This window comes from Triticum aestivum, chromosome 3A (assembly GCF_018294505.1).
Source record: "Triticum aestivum cultivar Chinese Spring chromosome 3A, IWGSC CS RefSeq v2.1, whole genome shotgun sequence".
In the NCBI taxonomy this organism is placed as follows: domain Eukaryota; kingdom Viridiplantae; phylum Streptophyta; class Magnoliopsida; order Poales; family Poaceae; genus Triticum; species Triticum aestivum.
The window spans coordinates 19897498-19920475 of NC_057800.1; the positions used below are offsets into that span (position 1 = coordinate 19897498).

At 50.6% G+C, this 22978-nt stretch overlaps 1 protein-coding gene and 3 pseudogenes across 1 annotated transcript; 1 reads left to right on the top strand and 3 right to left on the bottom strand.

The window, feature by feature from the left end:
• The first annotated feature begins 844 nt into the window (after window positions 1-844).
• On the top strand, window positions 845-2564 carry LOC123057613 (flavonoid O-methyltransferase-like protein Os11g0303600). Its single transcript, XM_044480545.1, has 2 exons — window positions 845-1670; window positions 1893-2564. Exons 1-2 carry the CDS (start codon window positions 873-875, stop codon window positions 2187-2189), a joined length of 1095 nt encoding a protein of 364 aa, XP_044336480.1. The 5' UTR covers window positions 845-872; the 3' UTR covers window positions 2190-2564.
• A 9075-nt stretch (window positions 2565-11639) lies between these two features.
• LOC123056642 (UDP-glycosyltransferase 88B1-like) lies at window positions 11640-12726 on the bottom strand (annotated as a pseudogene).
• A 2753-nt stretch (window positions 12727-15479) lies between these two features.
• On the bottom strand, window positions 15480-17000 carry LOC123057614 (anthocyanidin 5,3-O-glucosyltransferase-like; annotated as a pseudogene).
• A 2754-nt stretch (window positions 17001-19754) lies between these two features.
• LOC123057615 (anthocyanidin 5,3-O-glucosyltransferase-like) lies at window positions 19755-21275 on the bottom strand (annotated as a pseudogene).
• Between the last annotated feature and the right edge of the window lie 1703 nt (window positions 21276-22978).

Below are 22978 nucleotides of genomic sequence, written 5' to 3' on the forward strand. Positions count from 1 at the left end.
GTCCGCTGGTCATTGGCGTTGAGGCGTTTCGGTAAGGTCGCGTTGGGAAAGACCATGGCGGGAGCTGAAAGTTTCCTCCCACCTACCGTTTCTTTATTTTCAGGTCCATGTAAAAATTGTCCCCAATCTCGTAGATATAGAGGAAACGGCCTGGGATATGCAGGTTCCGCAAAAAATATATAGAGGATGGACGATTTTGCCGCATCTATCCGGGGTGGAAAAAACGTCCGCATCCCGTAGATCGGCGGTTATTTTGTCGGATGGCCTTTTTACGGGATCTGCTAGAGGTGGTTTAAGAAGTTTATTCATTTTCAGCACATGCAAACCCTCCACTTCATCAACCATATGCAATTCATTTATATTTCACTTTCTACCACATGCAAACCTGCACATCAAATACATGCAAGCCCTCCACGTCTTTTTTTTCACAAACAAATTATTCGATCTCGATCCATACTCCATAGACAGAGTACAGGCCAGGTGTACCTAGGAGCACATTGCATTAAAGCTGGTAATTAATGAGCTGTCCATGAAACTAATTATCTGGCAGTATAGTGGAAAGGAATGTTCGTGCTATATCTTGTGTCCGTCACAAACAGACCCCGCTCTGCTCCTGAGCAGTGTGTGTAGCGTAACGAGGCATGTCGACGCGTATAGTCCTGTCCTGCAACAAACAGCTCCCCGCTCAGCTTTTGAGCAGTGTGGGTAAGAAATGTCGACGAGCACAGCCCAAGTCGAGTTCCACGAGTGAATAATTAAATCGGTGTTAATTTCTGTAGCTGTAGCAAAAATGGATGCTATATAAACCGCGCAAGCTACGTAAGTAAAATCAACACACACAACACCGGCCTCATAATCTCATAGAGAAAGCAATGGCAGCCAAGTCTTCACAGACCATGACAATCCCCACCGACGCTGAGCTGGTCCAGGCGCCGGCGGACCTTTGGCGCCACTGCCTCAGCTACCTCACACCAATGGCGTTCAGTTGCGCCATCCAGCTCGGCATCCCTACCGCGATCCATCGTCTTGGCGGTGCCGCGTCGTTGCCGGACCTGGTCACCGCGCTGTCCCTCCCGCCATCCAAGGCGCCGTTCCTCAGCCGCCTCCTGCGGCTGCTTTCCACGACGGGGGTGCTGGCGTCAAACGAGGCTGGGATCTACAGACTCGTCCCACTGTCCTACCTCCTCGTGGATGGTGTACGCATCGACGGTGATGCTAGTCAGATGGCTCTTGTGCTCGCCGTGACCTCCCGGCACTACATGGAGGCGGCCATGGGGCTGGCCGACTGGTTCAAGAAGGATATCGCACCGCCCGTGCCGTCACCATTCGAGGAAGTGCACGGCGCGGCACTCTTCGAGGAGAGTATGGCGGTCCTTGACCCAGAGTGTGACAAGTTGTTCAATGAAGCTTTAGCTGCCCATGACCATATGGGAATTGGTACAATATTGCGGGAATGTCATGGCCTATTCAGTGGCTTGCAGTCGCTCACAGACTGTTGTGGTGGTGATGGAACGACAGTCAGGTCCATCGTTAAGGCCTACCCGCATATAAAGTGCGATGTGTTGGACCTTCCAAAGGTGGTTGATAAAGCTCCAAGCGATGGTCTCGTTAACTATGTCGCCGGTGACATGTTCCATTCCATCCCACCTGCTCAAGCTGTAATGCTCAAGGTACAAACTGGTTTGTCTCCACAATGTTATACCTTTTTAGCGCTCGTGATTCTATATCTCATTAAAGTTGAGAGTTTGTATCACTAGTATGTACATTCTTTTGAGGTACCCTTTATACTTAAATGAAAAGTACCAATTGTAATGCATAATTACATCGAGTTCATAAATTTTATGTCTTCTTATTACACACTGCTTAACCACATACATTTTTTGCCATGTCAGCTTGTTCTACACTTCTGGGGTGATGAGGACTGCATCAATATCCTAGCCCAATGCAAGAAGGCCATTCCTTCCCGAGAAGCAGGAGGAAAAGTGATTATCATAGACATTGTGGTTGACTCTTCTTCAGGACAGATGTTCGAAACCCAACTGCTGATGGATATGGCAATGATGGTATATACCAGGGGACGACAGCGGGATGAAAATGAATGGAGTTCCATCTTTGCGAAAGCAGGGTTTAGTGACTACAAAATTGTCAAGAAACTTGGAGCTCGGGGTGTCATCGAGGTCTACCCATAAGGTTGTGCTGCAAATGATGTAATGGCAACCCTTTGGTATCCATAAAGTAGTGGTGTGCTATAACTACTAAACTAGATCATTGATGGCGCGCGTTGATGCGCCCGTCTATTTTTACGATAAAAGGATACTTCAAATATGTAGATACATGAAAAAGGAAAAGTAGCAAATAGTAGGGAAGGACTGTTGTTCTCGGGTCCGATGGGCATAGAATTGAACATTAAAGCCCACATTGTTGTGCAGAGCTGTTCACACTCCAGTGTCACAGTGCATGCTAGGTATGATTGATGAGAGTGCCGGGCTCGATCATAGTTGTGGTTGCAAATTTGCAATAATAATCGTAGGCAAGTATAAATCCGCACGCACATCCAGGAGATGTTTTTTAAAGCAAGAAATTGGTCCCTTACCGGGGTAGTCCAGGAAATTATTGCAAATATGTTACGACCATTTGAATATATTATATATGGGAATGCTGTGATTAAAATAACATGGCAGGAATTTTAACCAAGCTATGAGTAAAAAAAGCATGGAGAAGAATGTTAGGACCATTTGAATATATTAGATGTGGGAATGCTGTGAAGAAATAACATGACAGGAATTTTAACCAAGCTATGAGTAAAAATAAGCATGGAGAAAAATGAATCCACATTTAGTCACACTGAACAAGTAGCACATAATCAAATTTTATATTGCTTGGGAAGATCACACCAGTTCAATACATTTAGAAATGAACAATTAATCCGTAGAAATGGTTAGGAATTTGTTCGTGGTACAGTTATTTGAGAGCTCTATTTTTGTTTCCATGCATCATGGAGAGTTATGCCCTCTGATGCAAGGGTTTTTGAAACAACTATAAGTTAACTTGGATCTATCTTGAGACATCGAAACTGAACTTGTACTTGAATGACAGTGGGAAAAAATAAAAAGGAAAAAAATGAACATGAGGATATTAGATGCTCTCCAAGTTTCAACTTAGATGTCCATTAGATGAATTCTGGGTAATTAGGAGTTCTGAGATGGATGGAAACGGCCGGCATCCATGCAGCACAACAAAGGTAGTCATGTGCGCGAAGGGGAGGACAGCGGCAAGCTCCCGATCTCAAAAATCCTCAATCGACCACAACCAGCATGAACATTACCTGTATGTAGAAATTTTGGAATGAGAGGATATCACGACAATGTAATTGTTTGGTGCAAGATGGAATCATACAACTGAAATTAAATATAGAGAAATTTGTCTGAGCATCATGTTGAAGAATGTTGTGCAGTACATCCCAACGAGAGTGCTTGCAGTAGACCATATCTTAGGCCATGAGGTACTATAGTAGGATGAAATCCATACTGTTTTACAAAACTGGTTGAAAAACGCCACATTTGTATGCTGTTACATGGCTTCAGGCAACTTTTTTTATCCCAAGAAGTTGCCTGAGGTGAAACTGTACCAATGTGAAGAGCACAAATTGCTTACATATAGTACCGAGATGTGTATCTTCCTTGAGCTTCACAATCATCTTAAAATGCTAAGTGTTATGTGTACTCACATCCACTGTATTTTAAGACTATCTTGATGCAGCACATTAGTTTAGAAGGAAGGGAATCCCTATTGTGACAACAATACATGGTCAAATAAAAATCTCAAACCAAATCAGTGTTTGTTTTTCAAGTACTCTGCCATTCAACCTAATTACCAAGCATTTGAGAGAATATTGGTTCATGGTCAGGATGGGTATTGATCTAGACCATCAGGTCCTCGACTTGCTTTGACGTTGCTACATCATACGCCTCTTGACAGAGGCTTCTAAAACGCACTTGCACAAGTACCTGCTTAAAAATTATTTCAAATTCAGTAAGCATGGCTCGGAGAACCCAACCCAGCAAAAAGGTCAAACTCATCAACTAAGAGCACATGTCTTCAGTTGGGAGTGGAAAGCATCATCAATTAATAAAAAATATATACTTGATGGAGAAAGAATTGGGGGAAGAACAGAGAAGAACTAATTGAAGAACACGGATCGAACATCGACAACGCATGTGGAGTAAATGAAGAGCAAGGATCGACATGGTAACTGACCTGCAATGTGTAGTTTGATTATTTCAAACAATCACAGAGACTGAAATCATATCATACGAATAAAAGGTACATAGTAGAACACACAAATATTGAGATGAGGCGTAATTAAAGGAGGCATAAGAGCACACTGGATACCGGCACATTCAACTGGAAGAACGAAAGAAACCCAATCAGTACTTAGCTCGAATTCGTCCTTGTAGAGAACCTGCAATCATTAGAGATTCTAAATTAGACAGAGAACACATTTGTATATGTAGATAAAAATCGAGAACTGGAACCAGCGCATCACCTTCTAACCCAACCGAAGCAGGCTACCCTGCGTTTCTTTTAGGGATAAGTATATTTTTCGTCCTTAAACTCTTCCGAGAGTTTAGAAATCGTCTCTTAACTTAAAACCGGATAGTTTTCGTCCCTCAACTATCAAAACCGGATAGTTTTAATCCATCGCGCCGCTTCGGGCGGTTTCTGTCTGCATGAACAGTAAATTCAAAAAAAATCAAAAAAATCTGAAAATTGGTGGGATCAAAGATACTCGGGTGCGCAAGGTGTGTGAAATTTTTTGTGCTATTTAGACATTCTAGGAGCTCGTGACAAAGGAAAAACCATAAATATGTACGTCGGTGAACAGTAAATTCATTAAAAAAATAGAAAACAAATTCAAAAAATATGAAAAATGTTGACATACAAGATGCTTGGGTGCTCAATGTGCCTGCAAAATTTCATGGTGTTTGGACATCGTGGGAGCTTGTGGCAAAAAAAAAATTGGTTGGGGAAGAAACTTTGAAAAAGTGCACTATTTTGTTTTTTTTTTGGCTAGAGCTCCTCCTATGTTATTTGAGCGCAAAAATATGCACGCACCTTTGATGCCAAAAAAATCATATTTTTTGTTTTTTTTTAATTTACTGTTCACTGACGTACATATTTACAATTTTTTCTTTGTCACGAGCACCTGAAATGTCCAAACAATATGAAAATTTATACGCACCTTGCGCACCCGAGGAACTTTGATCCCGCAAATTTTCAGATTTTTTTGCTATTTTTTTCGAATTTACTGTTCGTTGATTTACTGTTCATGACAGACGAAAACCGCCCGAAGCGGCATGAGGGACGAAAATTATCCGGTTTTGATAGTTGAAGGACAAAAACTATCTGGTTTTGAGTTGAGGGATGATTTCTAAACTCTTGGAAGAGTTCGAGGACGAAAAATATACTTATCCCTTTCTTTTAATATAAAGAATAGTATCACTAAAAATAGAGGAGGAATTGGGGGAAGAAGAGATGCAGCAAAGAGGGAGAATTGGAACAACTGGAAACCTTAGCATCATCCAGCGTAGCTGTGCTGGAGAATGGTTTGCCAATGAGAAGAGTGGGGAAGGAGCAGCGGCAAGGTTGGGATTATATGGGTTGCATGAATTGAATGAAAAATATGAACCGCCAATGGAAACTGACCTGCCCGGAGCATCGAATGGCATTACTGGTATTAAACTCTGAATAAATCGTCCTTGGCGATTGAACTTCATGGCTGTTCGTCGCCACACACCATCCAGCCGCGCTATGGAACCGAACGGATCGAGGAGCCGCTGTCCGTCACATCCATGCAACTGAATGAACCGAGTAGGCGATATCTGCCGCGTCGGCCGAAACCTGGCGCAGTCGCCATGGCAGTCCAAGCCCCCGCATCGGTCGGCACCCAGTTCAGAGGCGTCGCCAGGGCTGGGAGCGAAAGAGATCAGGGTCCCGAGCGTCCAGTGTTTTGGGTTCTCCACTTCTGCGCTGGACGGGATCAGAGTACAGGCCCAATAGGCCCAATTGAATCTATGATGCCCAAAAAAACCACGGGAGCAGCGGCCCCAGAAGGCTAGCGCTCCTCATGAAGCCTTTACGCGCGATTTGAGGGCAATTAAGAGCAAATCTGACGATTAAAGAAGACTAAAAGTGACGATCCAACGATTAGAAATGTTGATGGCCTGAGAGGGCTGGGAGAGTGCTCGATTTTAATGTATCTAAATAAGGCACCCACAAAAAAAAGAACTACTCCCTCCGTCTCATAATATAAGAGCGTTTTTGACACTACACTAGTGTCAAAAACACTCTTATATTATGTAGTGTCAAAAACGCTCTTATATTATGGATGGAGGGAATACTAAATAAGGGCGTCAGTGCCTTACTTTCTAAAGGAAAGCACAATGGAGAAAATTGGTAGCTGAAGCGCGTTAAGTACCTGGTCACAAAATAATCTGTGCGTGCATGTGTGCATGTGTTTGTGTGTGTGTATGTGTCGGTGTGAATTAGTTTGGAGAAGTGTTGAGGCACTCGGTGTGTGCTATGTACGTGGCATGTTTGAGTGTTCCGACAAGCTGAGACATTAAGCTTATTTTGCATTATGATATATGCCTGTAACCTTGTCTTTGAATGGTGCAACGGGAGAGATTTTGTATATGTTTGTCATGCTAATATCCAAAAATATTTTTTGTCTAGTATATATATTTTGAACAAGGTTTGGTATTTTTTTTTGAGTGCGGCTACACATTTGCTGCTTGATTTTGGGAAACCACAAGTTTTTTCCTCATATAACCACCACCGTCAAACCGATGCCACCCTCCTGGCCATACCCCCAATTCCCTCTGATATGCTGCTCTTCCATTGTTGCAACAACTTTCCATGACGCGAACCAATCTGTGGTTGGATGGTTAGGTGGACAGTGGTATCACCAGCCCATCAAGGTTTAAGATGATATGTTAGCTCAGTTTCTCCAAGGTGCTCATAGGGATATGATGGGCGTGTGTGCGTTCATAAGAGTGAGTATATGCGTGTATATATCAACGCTTGCGTCTATATTGTGTTAAAAAGAATAGCTTTTCATGACCAGATCAGCAAAAGGAAAAGGTAAATCTCACTATAGGTGACACCAGTACAATATTATTCTGCTGTTTTCTTCTTCTTTCATTTTCATTATTTCACCTTTCTTTGTTTTCCCTTATTGATTGATATTTCAGAAAATACATAAATAAAGTAGTGGTGTGCTATAAGAAATAAATAAGGGCACCGGCCCCGGACGCAGACTTTTGGAACAAGGCCCCGCAGGAACCCCTTGTGAATAGTTAATCAAAAAAATACTAGGCCTTCTTTGGTTTGAAGGAATTTTATAGGAATTTCATGGTAGGATTTTTATAGAAAAAAATTTATAGAGCTCTTTGGTTTGTAGGAATGGAATCCTATTCCTATGGAGGAAATCTTCCTATCCTCCACATTTTATAGGAAAATAAACATTAGCCTAGACTCAATGAAAAAAATTCTATGATGTGAAACAAAGAACATCTTCTTTCCTATTCCTAATCATAGGATTTGAGATGCATGTCATCTCATTTTCTATGACTTTTTCATTCCTATAATTTTTCTATCCTATGAACCAAAGGAGGCCTAAAAAAACAAACAATTGTGGAGAAAAAAATAGTCGACCAATATATTCTCTGCTGATGATTGATGGCTTCCATCGACAATGAGTGTGGCGCCACAAGCACAGATCTTGGTGCTCGAGCGCGCACGAAGTCTTGGGCTCTTGGCAGTCAAGAACGAGCGAGAGGTAGCGAGTATAACTATATGCAAATATGGTTCGGTGAAGTGTTTTTTTTTTTTTTTTTGCGACATGAACTTCTAATCTATTCTATCATCTGTGATGGTTCGGTGAAATCATTGGCATGTCAGTACAGCCATACCCATAAACAGTCCAATCTGCTATGGAAATGGAATTGGTTCCTTTGGATTTCAGTAAGGACCCCAATATGAGGTGAACGACAGATTTTTGGAAAAGCCAACAGAAACAAATGGTTCGCTGGAGAACCTCTTCTTTCTTTTCTTTTCTTTTTTTGAACGCGCTGGAGAACCTCTTCGTGAGTGAACATAAACGTTCGCTACGATGACCCCTCCAACTCGAACCCCCAAAAACCAAAATGAGCATCCATGTATTCGCCTTCCCAAAACCAAAATAAGCATCCATCTTCCTATACACATGATGTTCGAAATGAGCTATCGCAATTCAACCAAAGAATGCGGTGCCAAAACCGAATGAAAACAACACATACCCCGTGGTTTTCGCATTTGAAGAACGCCCATCCGGGATGCTTCGGCGTGCCCGAAGTTAGCCGAAGCACCGTCCGCGTGCAGTCGTCGCACTATATGAGCGGCATCGGTGAGCCACAGAGCCTCTGCGCGAGCGCTGAGCCCGGCGGACGGCCGGCCGAATCCATGCCGGCAAATTGTCGGCGACGGTGACAGGACGAACACGTACCTGCATGCGGCGATGGGACTTTGTCGGGGCTGCGCGAGGTGCTCCCCGACCATTCCATCGCTTGGCACAGCCACCGGCGGCCAGAAAAGCCAAATCCGGCCAGTTGCAACGAAGGGCCGCAGAATCTGCAACTTTCCAGCCCACCGACGTGGGAGGGGGGAGGGCAACCTCGTGCATGTGACGGCCTTTCGGCGTGATCCCACCAGCTACTTTCGCCATAATTATGGGCGGCGGCAGGGCGAGGGGGAGAGGGGAGGTGGTAGGTGGGGAAAAGGGCGGGCTGAAATGTCCTTCCCCAACCGCTCCCGCTATTTGCAGGGCACCGACGGGCCGGGCGGGGGGGGGGGGGGGGGGGGGACCCGCATATTTGCGGGTTGGGGTCAAGATTTTGTTGCGCCCCTCAAAAGTTTTTATGGGCCGGCCGAGTTTGCGGGGTTTGTTCGGGCGGGATTTTCTGCACCGACCTGTAGTTTGACGATTATTTTACGGGTCGGGGCTTTTTGCGGGGTTTGCTAAAAATGCTTTTACAATACTTTATTATGAAGTAGAGGTTATATAAACAGTGAGTAGCAAATTGACCTTTGATTCTTTGAGACAAAAAATAAAGTGTGCAGAAAAGGTGAACATTCTGCTCATAAAAAAGGGTTTCAATCAATCCAATTTTTGTCCTTTTGAGTGAGCATCGATGGCTTCTTTTACCTCAGTACAATCACATCTTCAAAAAAGTAGAGGGAAGGGACTAAAGACTTAAGATACAGGAAATTGCTTGGGGCAACTCATACCGGCAAGCTGAACTGGACTATTTCTCCATTAGTTAGCATCAGATCTGAATAAGAAGAGACAAGGCAAGATCGATCTAAATCTGAAGAGATTTGTGGCAGATCAATGCGGCTGGAGCTTGAAGGCTAGCAGGTCGGCGGTATAGATGCTTTCTAGCTTGTGGGTGTTTGCTGGCCGCCGTCCGCATGTGGCCGCGTCACTCGGCCGTCCGTTGCAGTGCTCCTTGCCGGTCGTCAGTTGCGTCGTTCCGTGTGAGAGAAGGGGATGAACGGATATGGGTTCGGTTTTGTGTGATGTCCGGATAATTAAACTACAGTAACTCTTTACTGATGATGTCATGTCACCACGATCACTGTTGACAAACTCGCGTTGATTCAGACCCGTTCAAATTTAAATTTAAAATCAAGTCAAACTATAAAAGCTTTCAAATGCCAAAACTAAAATGTTCACGATGTGGAAAATAATCCCTAGATATTCACCATGTTGAAACCCATATTTTAAAAGGTTCTAAATGCCCTTAAATGATTAAAACAGGGGCTTAAAATAGTTATTTAATGCCTTTTAATTTATAAATACTATTAAACCATTTTATTTTTTATCCAAACTAATTTTGGATGTGGCCTAGTTTATTATGATATTTGAGGCACAAGTTTTGTAATTGTAAAACTAAAACAAAAGAAACTAAAAATGAAATCGGAAAACAAATAAAAAGAAAACTAAAAGGGTTAAGAAAAGGAAAAAGGGACACATGTGCACTAGGCCTAGTGCACTCCTCAATCAGGACGCATGCCGGGTATGAGGTTGCCGCAGCCACCTGCCATCAATCCATCTTCAAAGTTGTACTGTTGCCTGTACCGTGCCAGGACTCTCTGCCATCAACGCCACCACGACGCCCGACATCGTCGTCCTCCTGCGCGAGTCCATCCTCCCACAGCGAACTCCGAATCTGCACTGCACCACGTTGTCAAGATCCGTCGCCATCAGTGTGTAGGATGAAGCACCGCTCCACCAAAGAATTTGTCCTCTGGTTCCTCGATCACGTGTGTACATCCAAGAATGGCGCCCCCAAGGGAGGAACGACACCAGAGCGCCGCCGTCATCCGATCATCAGAATTAGGGTTTCCCCCGGAGGTAGCAGAGAGTGGCCTTGAACTTCTCCGCGGCGATGCCTTCAAGAAGGGAACGACGCAGATAGCGCCGCCACCGCCGGCCTTAGCGGAAGCCGAAGGCAAGTTTTCACCCAGGTCAGTTCGAAGGGATCCAACTCTCGTGCATGGGCTGCCGTCACTACCAGCACCACCAGGCAGACCCTGGAATACCGGCAGATCAGCGGGCCGCCGGCACCACGGCATCCAGATCGCTGGCCACGCCAGGCCGCCGCCATCCCCCACGCCGTCCGGGTCAGAGACGGAGCCGCCGACCGCGCACAGGGACCGCCGTCGCCTGCACACGCCGGAGCGCCGCCGTGAGCCCAGCGCCCGCCACCGCTTGCTGAAGCCAACCTCCGCCCGAGCACTGGCGCCACCGTGGAGCCATCAGATCGGGGAGGAAGACGTCGCGCGCCTACCACCCTCGCGGACCCTGCCGCACGCCCGAGCGCCGGCGCCACCGCGGTGCCATCAGATCGGGAGGAGGAGGAGCCTGCGCCTCGCCGCCCCGCGCAGACCACGCCGCCGCCAACGCCGTGCAGGGGATCCCCGCCCAGATCCGCCGGCGGCCCGACCTGTCACCGCGAGGGCCGACCTTCCCGCGCCGCCCAGGAGCCTCGTGAGGAGGGAGGGAGCCCTGCCACCGCCGACGCACGCGCGAGCTTTGACCGGCGGCGTCCCCTGGCGGCGGCGACTGAGAAGGAAGGTGAGAAAGGGGAGCGGTGGCGGCGATCTAGGGTTTCGCCCAGGCCGCTCGCGGGAGCGGCACGGAGGACGGTTCTCTCTGTTCTGCTCTCGCCGTTTGTGAACATTTACGCACACTATTATATATGGAATTATAATAAGGAACGTGTTCTAGTAGACTAGATCCCTTAGTTGTAGATGCTCTTATGTCACAGTCGCAATGTCACATAAATTCTTGCTTAGCGCAAAATGCAAGCTAAGAAACATATAAGCACTAACTGTCTAACTTTCAAATAAAAGGAAATGTGTATTGCTAAGTCTCCGCCGTTTGTTTTTCTTTAGTCTCGGTCGACACCGAGAGGCGAGAGCTGCCGACCCGATTTTAGGATCTGTGGAAAAGATTGCATTGTTTTACAGTACTCCCTCTGTCTCATACTAGTGTAAAAAATGATCTTATATTATGGGACAAAGGAAGTAGTACATCACGAACGCCCCCCGATGGCCCTGTGGCAGAGCACGTCTAACTGTGGCGCCCACAGCTTGACGACGAGGCCACAACCACTGGTGCGCTCCATGAACCCGTCGGGCAGGAGAGCATGGAGGTCCGGGTCCGCACTGGGGGTCAAGCGGCTTCCCCGAGTCATCGGCCGGGGCTTGCACGACCCACAGGAAGCTGTGGCCAGACTTATTAAGGCCGACGGCGATCTCCCTGAGCTGCTCCTTGGAGTGGCTTTCTGCGCCTATGCTCCCGAAGCAGAGGAACACCACGCTGCGGTCCGGTTGGCCGTCTAGCCAGACAAGGCACTCGTGCCGCTCTTTTGCCTCGGCGATGGCACCGACAAACGGACCAACGCAGTACACCGGAGGCAAAACCCGGCCGGGGACACACCGTGGGTCCCTGAGAGCCGCCACCCCCCGAGCCTCCAGCGACTCGAACGTGTTCACCAGCGTGCCATTGGCCTCCATGATCCAGCACACGGAGCCCATCGTCGCCTTGTATGTTTCACTCTCCGGGTCCTCGAGCATTTCGGCCAGTAAGTGCGAAGCCGGCATGGGTGGAAGGCCGAAGAGGTCGATAGGGTTGTCTGCTAGCTCCCCGAAGCTCGCCCCGCCCTCTGGAAGGAGCGTAGGAAGCTGGGAGAAGGCGGCGAGGATGGAGGCGCTGCAGGTGAACAAGTTGTAGCAGGGGATCCCGAGCCTCTTTGCGACGACGACCGCCTCGCTGGACAACGAGTCGACGACCACGGCGTGAGGGTGCATGGAAGAGAGGAAGTCGTGCAGGCGCTCGTTGTAGCGGCGCAGGAGGTCGAGGTACCTGGGGATGAAGTGTATGTCCAGGGTTAGTTTGGGCGGGTCCTCCACACCTGGGAGCGTGTGGAAGCTGACGGACGGCATGGAGGCGGCGACGCGGGCGACGACCGCGCTGAAGACGATGTCTTCCATGACGCCAGGATCGATGAGCGCCACGGAGACGGCGTAGCCGTGCTCGAGAAGGCGGGCGGCGAGCTGCATCATCGGGACGAAGTGGCTCACGGCGAGGCCGGGGTAGAGAACGACCGTCTTCTCCATGGGCTATCTGTGACGCTGGGGCTGGGAGGATAAACTTGTGAGGACGCAGTATTAATTGATGCTTCAATCGATGGTTGCCAGATCCAAAATCTCTCACTTTCCACAGCTTTTGTAATCAGAAGTTTTAGTATGGTCTCAATTTTGTCATATGAAATACTGTACCTGGCTATGTCAATACCGACAATAAGAAGAGCCAGGAGCAAGCATGCGAGCCGCTCCGGCGTTAGACGCGTGTGATGCATGTGTAAATATTACGTACATATATACTGGGACGTACGATCAGGTTGCCGGCGGCATCTCGTCTCGACAGTTGGAGTATCATGAACCGTAGACGTCGACATGTCGCCCTCGTCGTGGATCTGCCGCCGGCAACATATTACTTTGTTGTCGCTCAACCTGAATCCATATATGTTTGTTACAGCCGCATCAGCCAATTTTTTGGGATGTCGATATCTATTAATTATTTGATTGAAGGCAATGCTCATCTGGATCGGATTGAACGGGAGATGGGTTCCGCCGGCCTACACGATGGATCTGGGCGTGCGTCTTCTCTGTGCAAACTGCAAAGCATGCATGATGCATACCTACTCAACCGTTGCCAGAGATTACCTACACGATGCAATGGACTGCAACTATGTGACATGGGGCCCTATTTTTTTTCCTGGATAGAGACATGGCGATCTAGATGGATGCGGCCTGATTTATATCCAGCATGCAACAAGCATACAAAAACAACGTAACATAGATTCTATAGTGTGATGCACAAACACATCTTTAGTCTTCTTACTTGCATGAGAAATGCCAGTATTCGCAACAGATTATACATAGATGTTGTACTCTTTCTCGGTTAATTATACTACTATCTTATGAAATATAACTTTTAAATTAAATGCCTCAGCCGCTACCCCTCATCCTCCATTTAAAGGCCTTGGGGATTGTGGGGGAGTGGGAGCGTTTGTGCCCACGATCCCCACCGCCCGCGAATATTAAGGCGCATCGCAAACACTACTGTTGGGCCAAAGCCACAGTCAATCTTGCGCGCTGGCCCAGGCCACTACCTGGTGTGCCAGGCCTACGGAGACATCACGTCGCACGTGCCTTGGCGGGCCCAGCCCCTCCCCTGGGCGCACGTGGCGCCCGACTGGCCCGCCGCGGACCGCGAATTGACACCCGGCAGGACTTAGGCCGGCCGGGGCGGTACCACTTGAGTGTCGGCTGCGCGTCGCCTTGGCCGGCTGTGAGAAGTCAGCGTCCCTGGCATCTGACCAGTCTCCTCTTGGGAGACTTTCACCAGCCGGGCCTGGCCTCGTCACGACCCACGGTCATCGTCTACCACATGTCCTTGGGGGGAACCTATGGAGGCCCTTCGCTCGAGACCGCAGGACCTCAACAGGTTCAGGGGCTACTGTCAGGGGTATGACCCCCGGGTAGGCATAAGAAGACAAGTAAACGTTTCAAAACATTTGAGATAGCTCGGCTCCCTCAAACCGGCTGGCTCCTCGGCCGGCTCCCCCAGCTGGAGGCCGGCTAGGCAGGACAGGCCACAGCCGGGAGCCGGCGGGGTCAGCGCCTATCACATCCAGTCGTACCAGGTACCGAGACAAGACATCCCCCACGACACGTGGGCATGACTACAATGTTGTCGTTACCGCTGGCCAAGACGACCCATGAAGGGGTGGTCCGGCACTGTAGAGGCGACGTGCCACCCTCCCCGTGGCGCCACGATGTACATGCCACGGTACCAAGTAGTCGGCAGGCCCCACAGCCAATAGGGTCCCGCAGCCAGCAGGGCCCAACTGGAGGCTAGAGACGTTGGCAGCAGCGGCCCACCCCTCTCCCTCAAACACTTTGTAACCTGGGAGGTCGAAGTATAAGACCTCCCAAGAGCCTCCCTAGCAGGGGCCCGACCAATTCATTCCACACACGCGCGCGCGCGAATGAGAGGGCAGAGCTAGAGCCCTCTGATTCCTCCCCTATATAGCTCTAGGAGCAACCTTGTAACACCATGTGTTCATCTTAGAGATCCTTGTGGGAGTAGGGGTGTTACCTCCATGTGAGGGCCCTAAACCTGGGTACGCCACTGTGCCCATCAGTGCTTGTGCCTAATTTCGTATTCGGACACCGTCGGTGCTCGTCGGCACCTAACCACACGAGAGAAGCCACCCCATGGCATCTGCCGTGAAAATACTACGACGGTGTGGGTCTATGTACTTGGCATGCTTGTATGCTCCAGCATGCTTTGCATTATGGTACATACATGCATACGTATCACCTTGTCTTCGAATGGTGCAATGGGAGAGCTTTCGTATATGTTTGTCAGGCTAATACCCTACAAAAATATTGTGTTTAGTATATATTGTTTTTGAACAAGGTTTGGTATTTTCTTGGGCGGGGATACCCATTCGCTGATTGATTTTGGGAAAGCACAATCTTTTCTTTCCGCCATACACCTCCACCGACGCCACTCTCCTGGCCAAATCTCCCTTTCCCTCTGCTCTGCTGCTCTTCCATTGTTGAACAGCTTTGGATGAAGCCGAGAGCTGTCAATCCAATTTTAGGATCTGTGCAAAAGACTTACATTGTTTATAGTATTGTGTGAATAAATATTTGTTTTACTAGATAAACAAAACATGGCAACACACTGAATATTTTAGATACAAAATCTTAGTCGACTCGTGGAACGCCACTTAGACGGATAGATAGGTAAAACAAAATGATCACTGTAGAGACGCAACATATACCGCATGCCAAGATCATTCATCAATGTAAACTTCCCCAGTGCCAAGATCACATGGCAAAATTCCGTAAAAGAGATCATGCATCACGAGTTCCATGGAGATGCCTTCCCTGCCGGTGCATGCCCGATCCTGAAGGCTGGCTACGTCCGCCAAGAACTGGGCAAACGCCATGCGTGACGACCCGCCGTCGTTGCAAGCAGTTGTCGCGCCTTCCTTGTGCGCCTCGACCCGTGCACTGAGCTCTCTGCCCTCCTTGGACTCCATGACAAGCCGTACCTTGCCCTCCACCTCACCGGCCTTGACCAGCCCCTGCTGCCACCCGACCATCTCCATGGCGATCCCCATGTCCCCCACCATGAATAGTTTGTTCATCTTCTGCTCCACGTACAACGGCCAGCACAGCATCGGCACGCCCGCCGTCTCCAGCACCGAATTTCACCCGTAGTGCATCACGAACGCCCCCCGATGGCCCTGTGGCAGAGCACGTCTAACTGTGGCGCCCACAGCTTGACGACGAGGCCACAACCACTGGTGCGCTCCATGAACCCGTCGGGCAGGAGAGCATGGAGGTCCGGGTCCGCACTGGGGGTCAAGCGGCTTCCCCGAGTCATCGGCCGGGGCTTGCACGACCCACAGGAAGCTGTGGCCAGACTTATTAAGGCCGACGGCGATCTCCCTGAGCTGCTCCTTGGAGTGGCTTTCTGCGCCTATGCTCCCGAAGCAGAGGAACACCACGCTGCGGTCCGGTTGGCCGTCTAGCCAGACAAGGCACTCGTGCCGCTCTTTTGCCTCGGCGATGGCACCGACAAACGGACCAACGCAGTACACCGGAGGCAAAACCCGGCCGGGGACACACCGTGGGTCCCTGAGAGCCGCCACCCCCCGAGCCTCCAGCGACTCGAACGTGTTCACCAGCGTGCCATTGGCCTCCATGATCCAGCACACGGAGCCCATCGTCGCCTTGTATGTTTCACTCTCCGGGTCCTCGAGCATTTCGGCCAGTAAGTGCGAAGCCGGCATGGGTGGAAGGCCGAAGAGGTCGATAGGGTTGTCTGCTAGCTCCCCGAAGCTCGCCCCGCCCTCTGGAAGGAGCGTAGGAAGCTGGGAGAAGGCGGCGAGGATGGAGGCGCTGCAGGTGAACAAGTTGTAGCAGGGGATCCCGAGCCTCTTTGCGACGACGACCGCCTCGCTGGACAACGAGTCGACGACCACGGCGTGAGGGTGCATGGAAGAGAGGAAGTCGTGCAGGCGCTCGTTGTAGCGGCGCAGGAGGTCGAGGTACCTGGGGATGAAGTGTATGTCCAGGGTTAGTTTGGGCGGGTCCTCCACACCTGGGAGCGTGTGGAAGCTGACGGACGGCATGGAGGCGGCGACGCGGGCGACGACCGCGCTGAAGACGATGTCTTCCATGACGCCAGGATCGATGAGCGCCACGGAGACGGCGTAGCCGTGCTCGAGAAGGCGGGCGGCGAGCTGCATCATCGGGACGAAGTGGCTCACGGCGAGGCCGGGGTAGAGAACGACCGTCTTCTCCATGGGCTATCTGTGACGCTGGGGCTGGGAGGATAAACTTGTGAGGACGCAGTATTAATTGATGCTTCAATCGATGGTTGCCAGATCCAAAATCTCTCACTTTCCACAGCTTTTGTAATCAGAAGTTTTAGTATGGTCTCAATTTTGTCATATGAAATACTGTACCTGGCTATGTCAATACCGACAATAAGAAGAGCCAGGAGCAAGCATGCGAGCCGCTCCGGCGTTAGACGCGTGTGATGCATGTGTAAATATTACGTACATATATACTGGGACGTACGATCAGGTTGCCGGCGGCATCTCGTCTCGACAGTTGGAGTATCATGAACCGTAGACGTCGACATGTCGCCCTCGTCGTGGATCTGCCGCCGGCAACATATTACTTTGTTGTCGCTCAACCTGAATCCATATATGTTTGTTACAGCCGCATCAGCCAATTTTTTTGGGATGTCGATATCTATTAATTATTTGATTGAAGGCAATGCTCATCTGGATCGGATTGAACGGGAGATGGGTTCCGCCGGCCTACACGATGGATCTGGGCGTGCGTCTTCTCTGTGCAAACTGCAAAGCATGCATGATGCATACCTACTCAACCGTTGCCAGAGATTACCTACACGATGCAATGGACTGCAACTATGTGACATGGGGCCCTATTTTTTTCCTGGATAGAGACATGGCGATCTAGATGGATGCGGCCTGATTTATATCCAGCATGCAACAAGCATACAAAAACAACGTAACATAGATTCTATAGTGTGATGCACAAACACATCTTTAGTCTTCTTACTTGCATGAGAAATGCCAGTATTCGCAACAGATTATACATAGATGTTGTACTCTTTCTCGGTTAATTATACTACTATCTTATGAAATATAACTTTTAAATTAAATGCCTCAGCCGCTACCCCTCATCCTCCATTTAAAGGCCTTGGGGATTGTGGGGGAGTGGGAGCGTTTGTGCCCACGATCCCCACCGCCCCGCGAATATTAAGGCGCATCGCAAACACTACTGTTGGGCCAAAGCCACAGTCAATCTTGCGCGCTGGCCCAGGCCACTACCTGGTGTGCCAGGCCTACGGAGACATCACGTCGCACGTGCCTTGGCGGGCCCAGCCCCTCCCCTGGGCGCACGTGGCGCCCGACTGGCCCGCCGCGGACCGCGAATTGACACCCGGCAGGACTTAGGCCGGCCGGGGCGGTACCACTTGAGTGTCGGCTGCGCGTCGCCTTGGCCGGCTGTGAGAAGTCAGCGTCCCTGGCATCTGACCAGTCTCCTCTTGGGAGACTTTCACCAGCCGGGCCTGGCCTCGTCACGACCCACGGTCATCGTCTACCACATGTCCTTGGGGGGAACCTATGGAGGCCCTTCGCTCGAGACCGCAGGACCTCAACAGGTTCAGGGGCTACTGTCAGGGGTATGACCCCCGGGTAGGCATAAGAAGACAAGTAAACGTTTCAAAACATTTGAGATAGCTCGGCTCCCTCAAACCGGCTGGCTCCTCGGCCGGCTCCCCCAGCTGGAGGCCGGCTAGGCAGGACAGGCCACAGCCGGGAGCCGGCGGGGTCAGCGCCTATCACATCCAGTCGTACCAGGTACCGAGACAAGACATCCCCCACGACACGTGGGCATGACTACAATGTTGTCGTTACCGCTGGCCAAGACGACCCATGAAGGGGTGGTCCGGCACTGTAGAGGCGACGTGCCACCCTCCCCGTGGCGCCACGATGTACATGCCACGGTACCAAGTAGTCGGCAGGCCCCACAGCCAATAGGGTCCCGCAGCCAGCAGGCCCAACTGGAGGCTAGAGACGTTGGCAGCAGCGGCCCACCCCTCTCCCTCAAACACTTTGTAACCTGGGAGGTCGAAGTATAAGACCTCCCAAGAGCCTCCCTAGCAGGGGCCCGACCAATTCATTCCACACACGCGCGCGCGCGAATGAGAGGGCAGAGCTAGAGCCCTCTGATTCCTCCCCTATATAGCTCTAGGAGCAACCTTGTAACACCATGTGTTCATCTTAGAGATCCTTGTGGGAGTAGGGGTGTTACCTCCATGTGAGGGCCCTAAACCTGGGTACGCCACTGTGCCCATCAGTGCTTGTGCCTAATTTCGTATTCGGACACCGTCGGTGCTCGTCGGCACCTAACCACACGAGAGAAGCCACCCCATGGCATCTGCCGTGAAAATACTACGACGGTGTGGGTCTATGTACTTGGCATGCTTGTATGCTCCAGCATGCTTTGCATTATGGTACATACATGCATACGTATCACCTTGTCTTCGAATGGTGCAATGGGAGAGCTTTCGTATATGTTTGTCAGGCTAATACCCTACAAAAATATTGTGTTTAGTATATATTGTTTTTGAACAAGGTTTGGTATTTTCTTGGGCGGGGATACCCATTCGCTGATTGATTTTGGGAAAGCACAATCTTTTCTTTCCGCCATACACCTCCACCGACGCCACTCTCCTGGCCAAATCTCCCTTTCCCTCTGCTCTGCTGCTCTTCCATTGTTGAACAGCTTTGGATGAAGCCGAGAGCTGTCAATCCAATTTTAGGATCTGTGCAAAAGACTTACATTGTTTTATAGTATTGTGTGAATAAATATTTGTTTTACTAGATAAACAAAACATGGCAACACACTGAATATTTTAGATACAAAATCTTAGTCGACTCGTGGAACGCCACTTAGACGGATAGATAGGTAAAACAAAATGATCACTGTAGAGACGCAACATATACCGCATGCCAAGATCATTCATCAATGTAAACTTCCCCAGTGCCAAGATCACATGGCAAAATTCCGTAAAAGAGATCATGCATCACGAGTTCCATGGAGATGCCTTCCCTGCCGGTGCATGCCCGATCCTGAAGGCTGGCTACGTCCGCCAAGAACTGGGCAAACGCCATGCGTGACGACCCGCCGTCGTTGCAAGCAGTTGTCGCGCCTTCCTTGTGCGCCTCGACCCGTGCACTGAGCTCTCTGCCCTCCTTGGACTCCATGACAAGCCGTACCTTGCCCTCCACCTCACCGGCCTTGACCAGCCCCTGCTGCCACCCGACCATCTCCATGGCGATCCCCATGTCCCCCACCATGAATAGTTTGTTCATCTTCTGCTCCACGTACAACGGCCAGCACAGCATCGGCACGCCCGCCGTCTCCAGCACCGAATTTCACCCGTAGTGCATCACGAACGCCCCCCGATGGCCCTGTGGCAGAGCACGTCTAACTGTGGCGCCCACAGCTTGACGACGAGGCCACAACCACTGGTGCGCTCCATGAACCCGTCGGGCAGGAGAGCATGGAGGTCCGGGTCCGCACTGGGGGTCAAGCGGCTTCCCCGAGTCATCGGCCGGGGCTTGCACGACCCACAGGAAGCTGTGGCCAGACTTATTAAGGCCGACGGCGATCTCCCTGAGCTGCTCCTTGGAGTGGCTTTCTGCGCCTATGCTCCCGAAGCAGAGGAACACCACGCTGCGGTCCGGTTGGCCGTCTAGCCAGACAAGGCACTCGTGCCGCTCTTTTGCCTCGGCGATGGCACCGACAAACGGACCAACGCAGTACACCGGAGGCAAAACCCGGCCGGGGACACACCGTGGGTCCCTGAGAGCCGCCACCCCCCGAGCCTCCAGCGACTCGAACGTGTTCACCAGCGTGCCATTGGCCTCCATGATCCAGCACACGGAGCCCATCGTCGCCTTGTATGTTTCACTCTCCGGGTCCTCGAGCATTTCGGCCAGTAAGTGCGAAGCCGGCATGGGTGGAAGGCCGAAGAGGTCGATAGGGTTGTCTGCTAGCTCCCCGAAGCTCGCCCCGCCCTCTGGAAGGAGCGTAGGAAGCTGGGAGAAGGCGGCGAGGATGGAGGCGCTGCAGGTGAACAAGTTGTAGCAGGGGATCCCGAGCCTCTTTGCGACGACGACCGCCTCGCTGGACAACGAGTCGACGACCACGGCGTGAGGGTGCATGGAAGAGAGGAAGTCGTGCAGGCGCTCGTTGTAGCGGCGCAGGAGGTCGAGGTACCTGGGGATGAAGTGTATGTCCAGGGTTAGTTTGGGCGGGTCCTCCACACCTGGGAGCGTGTGGAAGCTGACGGACGGCATGGAGGCGGCGACGCGGGCGACGACCGCGCTGAAGACGATGTCTTCCATGACGCCAGGATCGATGAGCGCCACGGAGACGGCGTAGCCGTGCTCGAGAAGGCGGGCGGCGAGCTGCATCATCGGGACGAAGTGGCTCACGGCGAGGCCGGGGTAGAGAACGACCGTCTTCTCCATGGGCTATCTGTGACGCTGGGGCTGGGAGGATAAACTTGTGAGGACGCAGTATTAATTGATGCTTCAATCGATGGTTGCCAGATCCAAAATCTCTCACTTTCCACAGCTTTTGTAATCAGAAGTTTTAGTATGGTCTCAATTTTGTCATATGAAATACTGTACCTGGCTATGTCAATACCGACAATAAGAAGAGCCAGGAGCAAGCATGCGAGCCGCTCCGGCGTTAGACGCGTGTGATGCATGTGTAAATATTACGTACATATATACTGGGACGTACGATCAGGTTGCCGGCGGCATCTCGTCTCGACAGTTGGAGTATCATGAACCGTAGACGTCGACATGTCGCCCTCGTCGTGGATCTGCCGCCGGCAACATATTACTTTGTTGTCGCTCAACCTGAATCCATATATGTTTGTTACAGCCGCATCAGCCAATTTTTTTGGGATGTCGATATCTATTAATTATTTGATTGAAGGCAATGCTCATCTGGATCGGATTGAACGGGAGATGGGTTCCGCCGGCCTACACGATGGATCTGGGCGTGCGTCTTCTCTGTGCAAACTGCAAAGCATGCATGATGCATACCTACTCAACCGTTGCCAGAGATTACCTACACGATGCAATGGACTGCAACTATGTGACATGGGGCCCTATTTTTTTTCCTGGATAGAGACATGGCGATCTAGATGGATGCGGCCTGATTTATATCCAGCATGCAACAAGCATACAAAAACAACGTAACATAGATTCTATAGTGTGATGCACAAACACATCTTTAGTCTTCTTACTTGCATGAGAAATGCCAGTATTCGCAACAGATTATACATAGATGTTGTACTCTTTCTCGGTTAATTATACTACTATCTTATGAAATATAACTTTTAAATTAAATGCCTCAGCCGCTACCCCTCATCCTCCATTTAAAGGCCTTGGGGATTGTGGGGGAGTGGGAGCGTTTGTGCCCACGATCCCCACCGCCCCGCGAATATTAAGGCGCATCGCAAACACTACTGTTGGGCCAAAGCCACAGTCAATCTTGCGCGCTGGCCCAGGCCACTACCTGGTGTGCCAGGCCTACGGAGACATCACGTCGCACGTGCCTTGGCGGGCCCAGCCCCTCCCCTGGGCGCACGTGGCGCCCGACTGGCCCGCCGCGGACCGCGAATTGACACCCGGCAGGACTTAGGCCGGCCGGGGCGGTACCACTTGAGTGTCGGCTGCGCGTCGCCTTGGCCGGCTGTGAGAAGTCAGCGTCCCTGGCATCTGACCAGTCTCCTCTTGGGAGACTTTCACCAGCCGGGCCTGGCCTCGTCACGACCCACGGTCATCGTCTACCACATGTCCTTGGGGGGAACCTATGGAGGCCCTTCGCTCGAGACCGCAGGACCTCAACAGGTTCAGGGGCTACTGTCAGGGGTATGACCCCCGGGTAGGCATAAGAAGACAAGTAAACGTTTCAAAACATTTGAGATAGCTCGGCTCCCTCAAACCGGCTGGCTCCTCGGCCGGCTCCCCCAGCTGGAGGCCGGCTAGGCAGGACAGGCCACAGCCGGGAGCCGGCGGGGTCAGCGCCTATCACATCCAGTCGTACCAGGTACCGAGACAAGACATCCCCCACGACACGTGGGCATGACTACAATGTTGTCGTTACCGCTGGCCAAGACGACCCATGAAGGGGTGGTCCGGCACTGTAGAGGCGACGT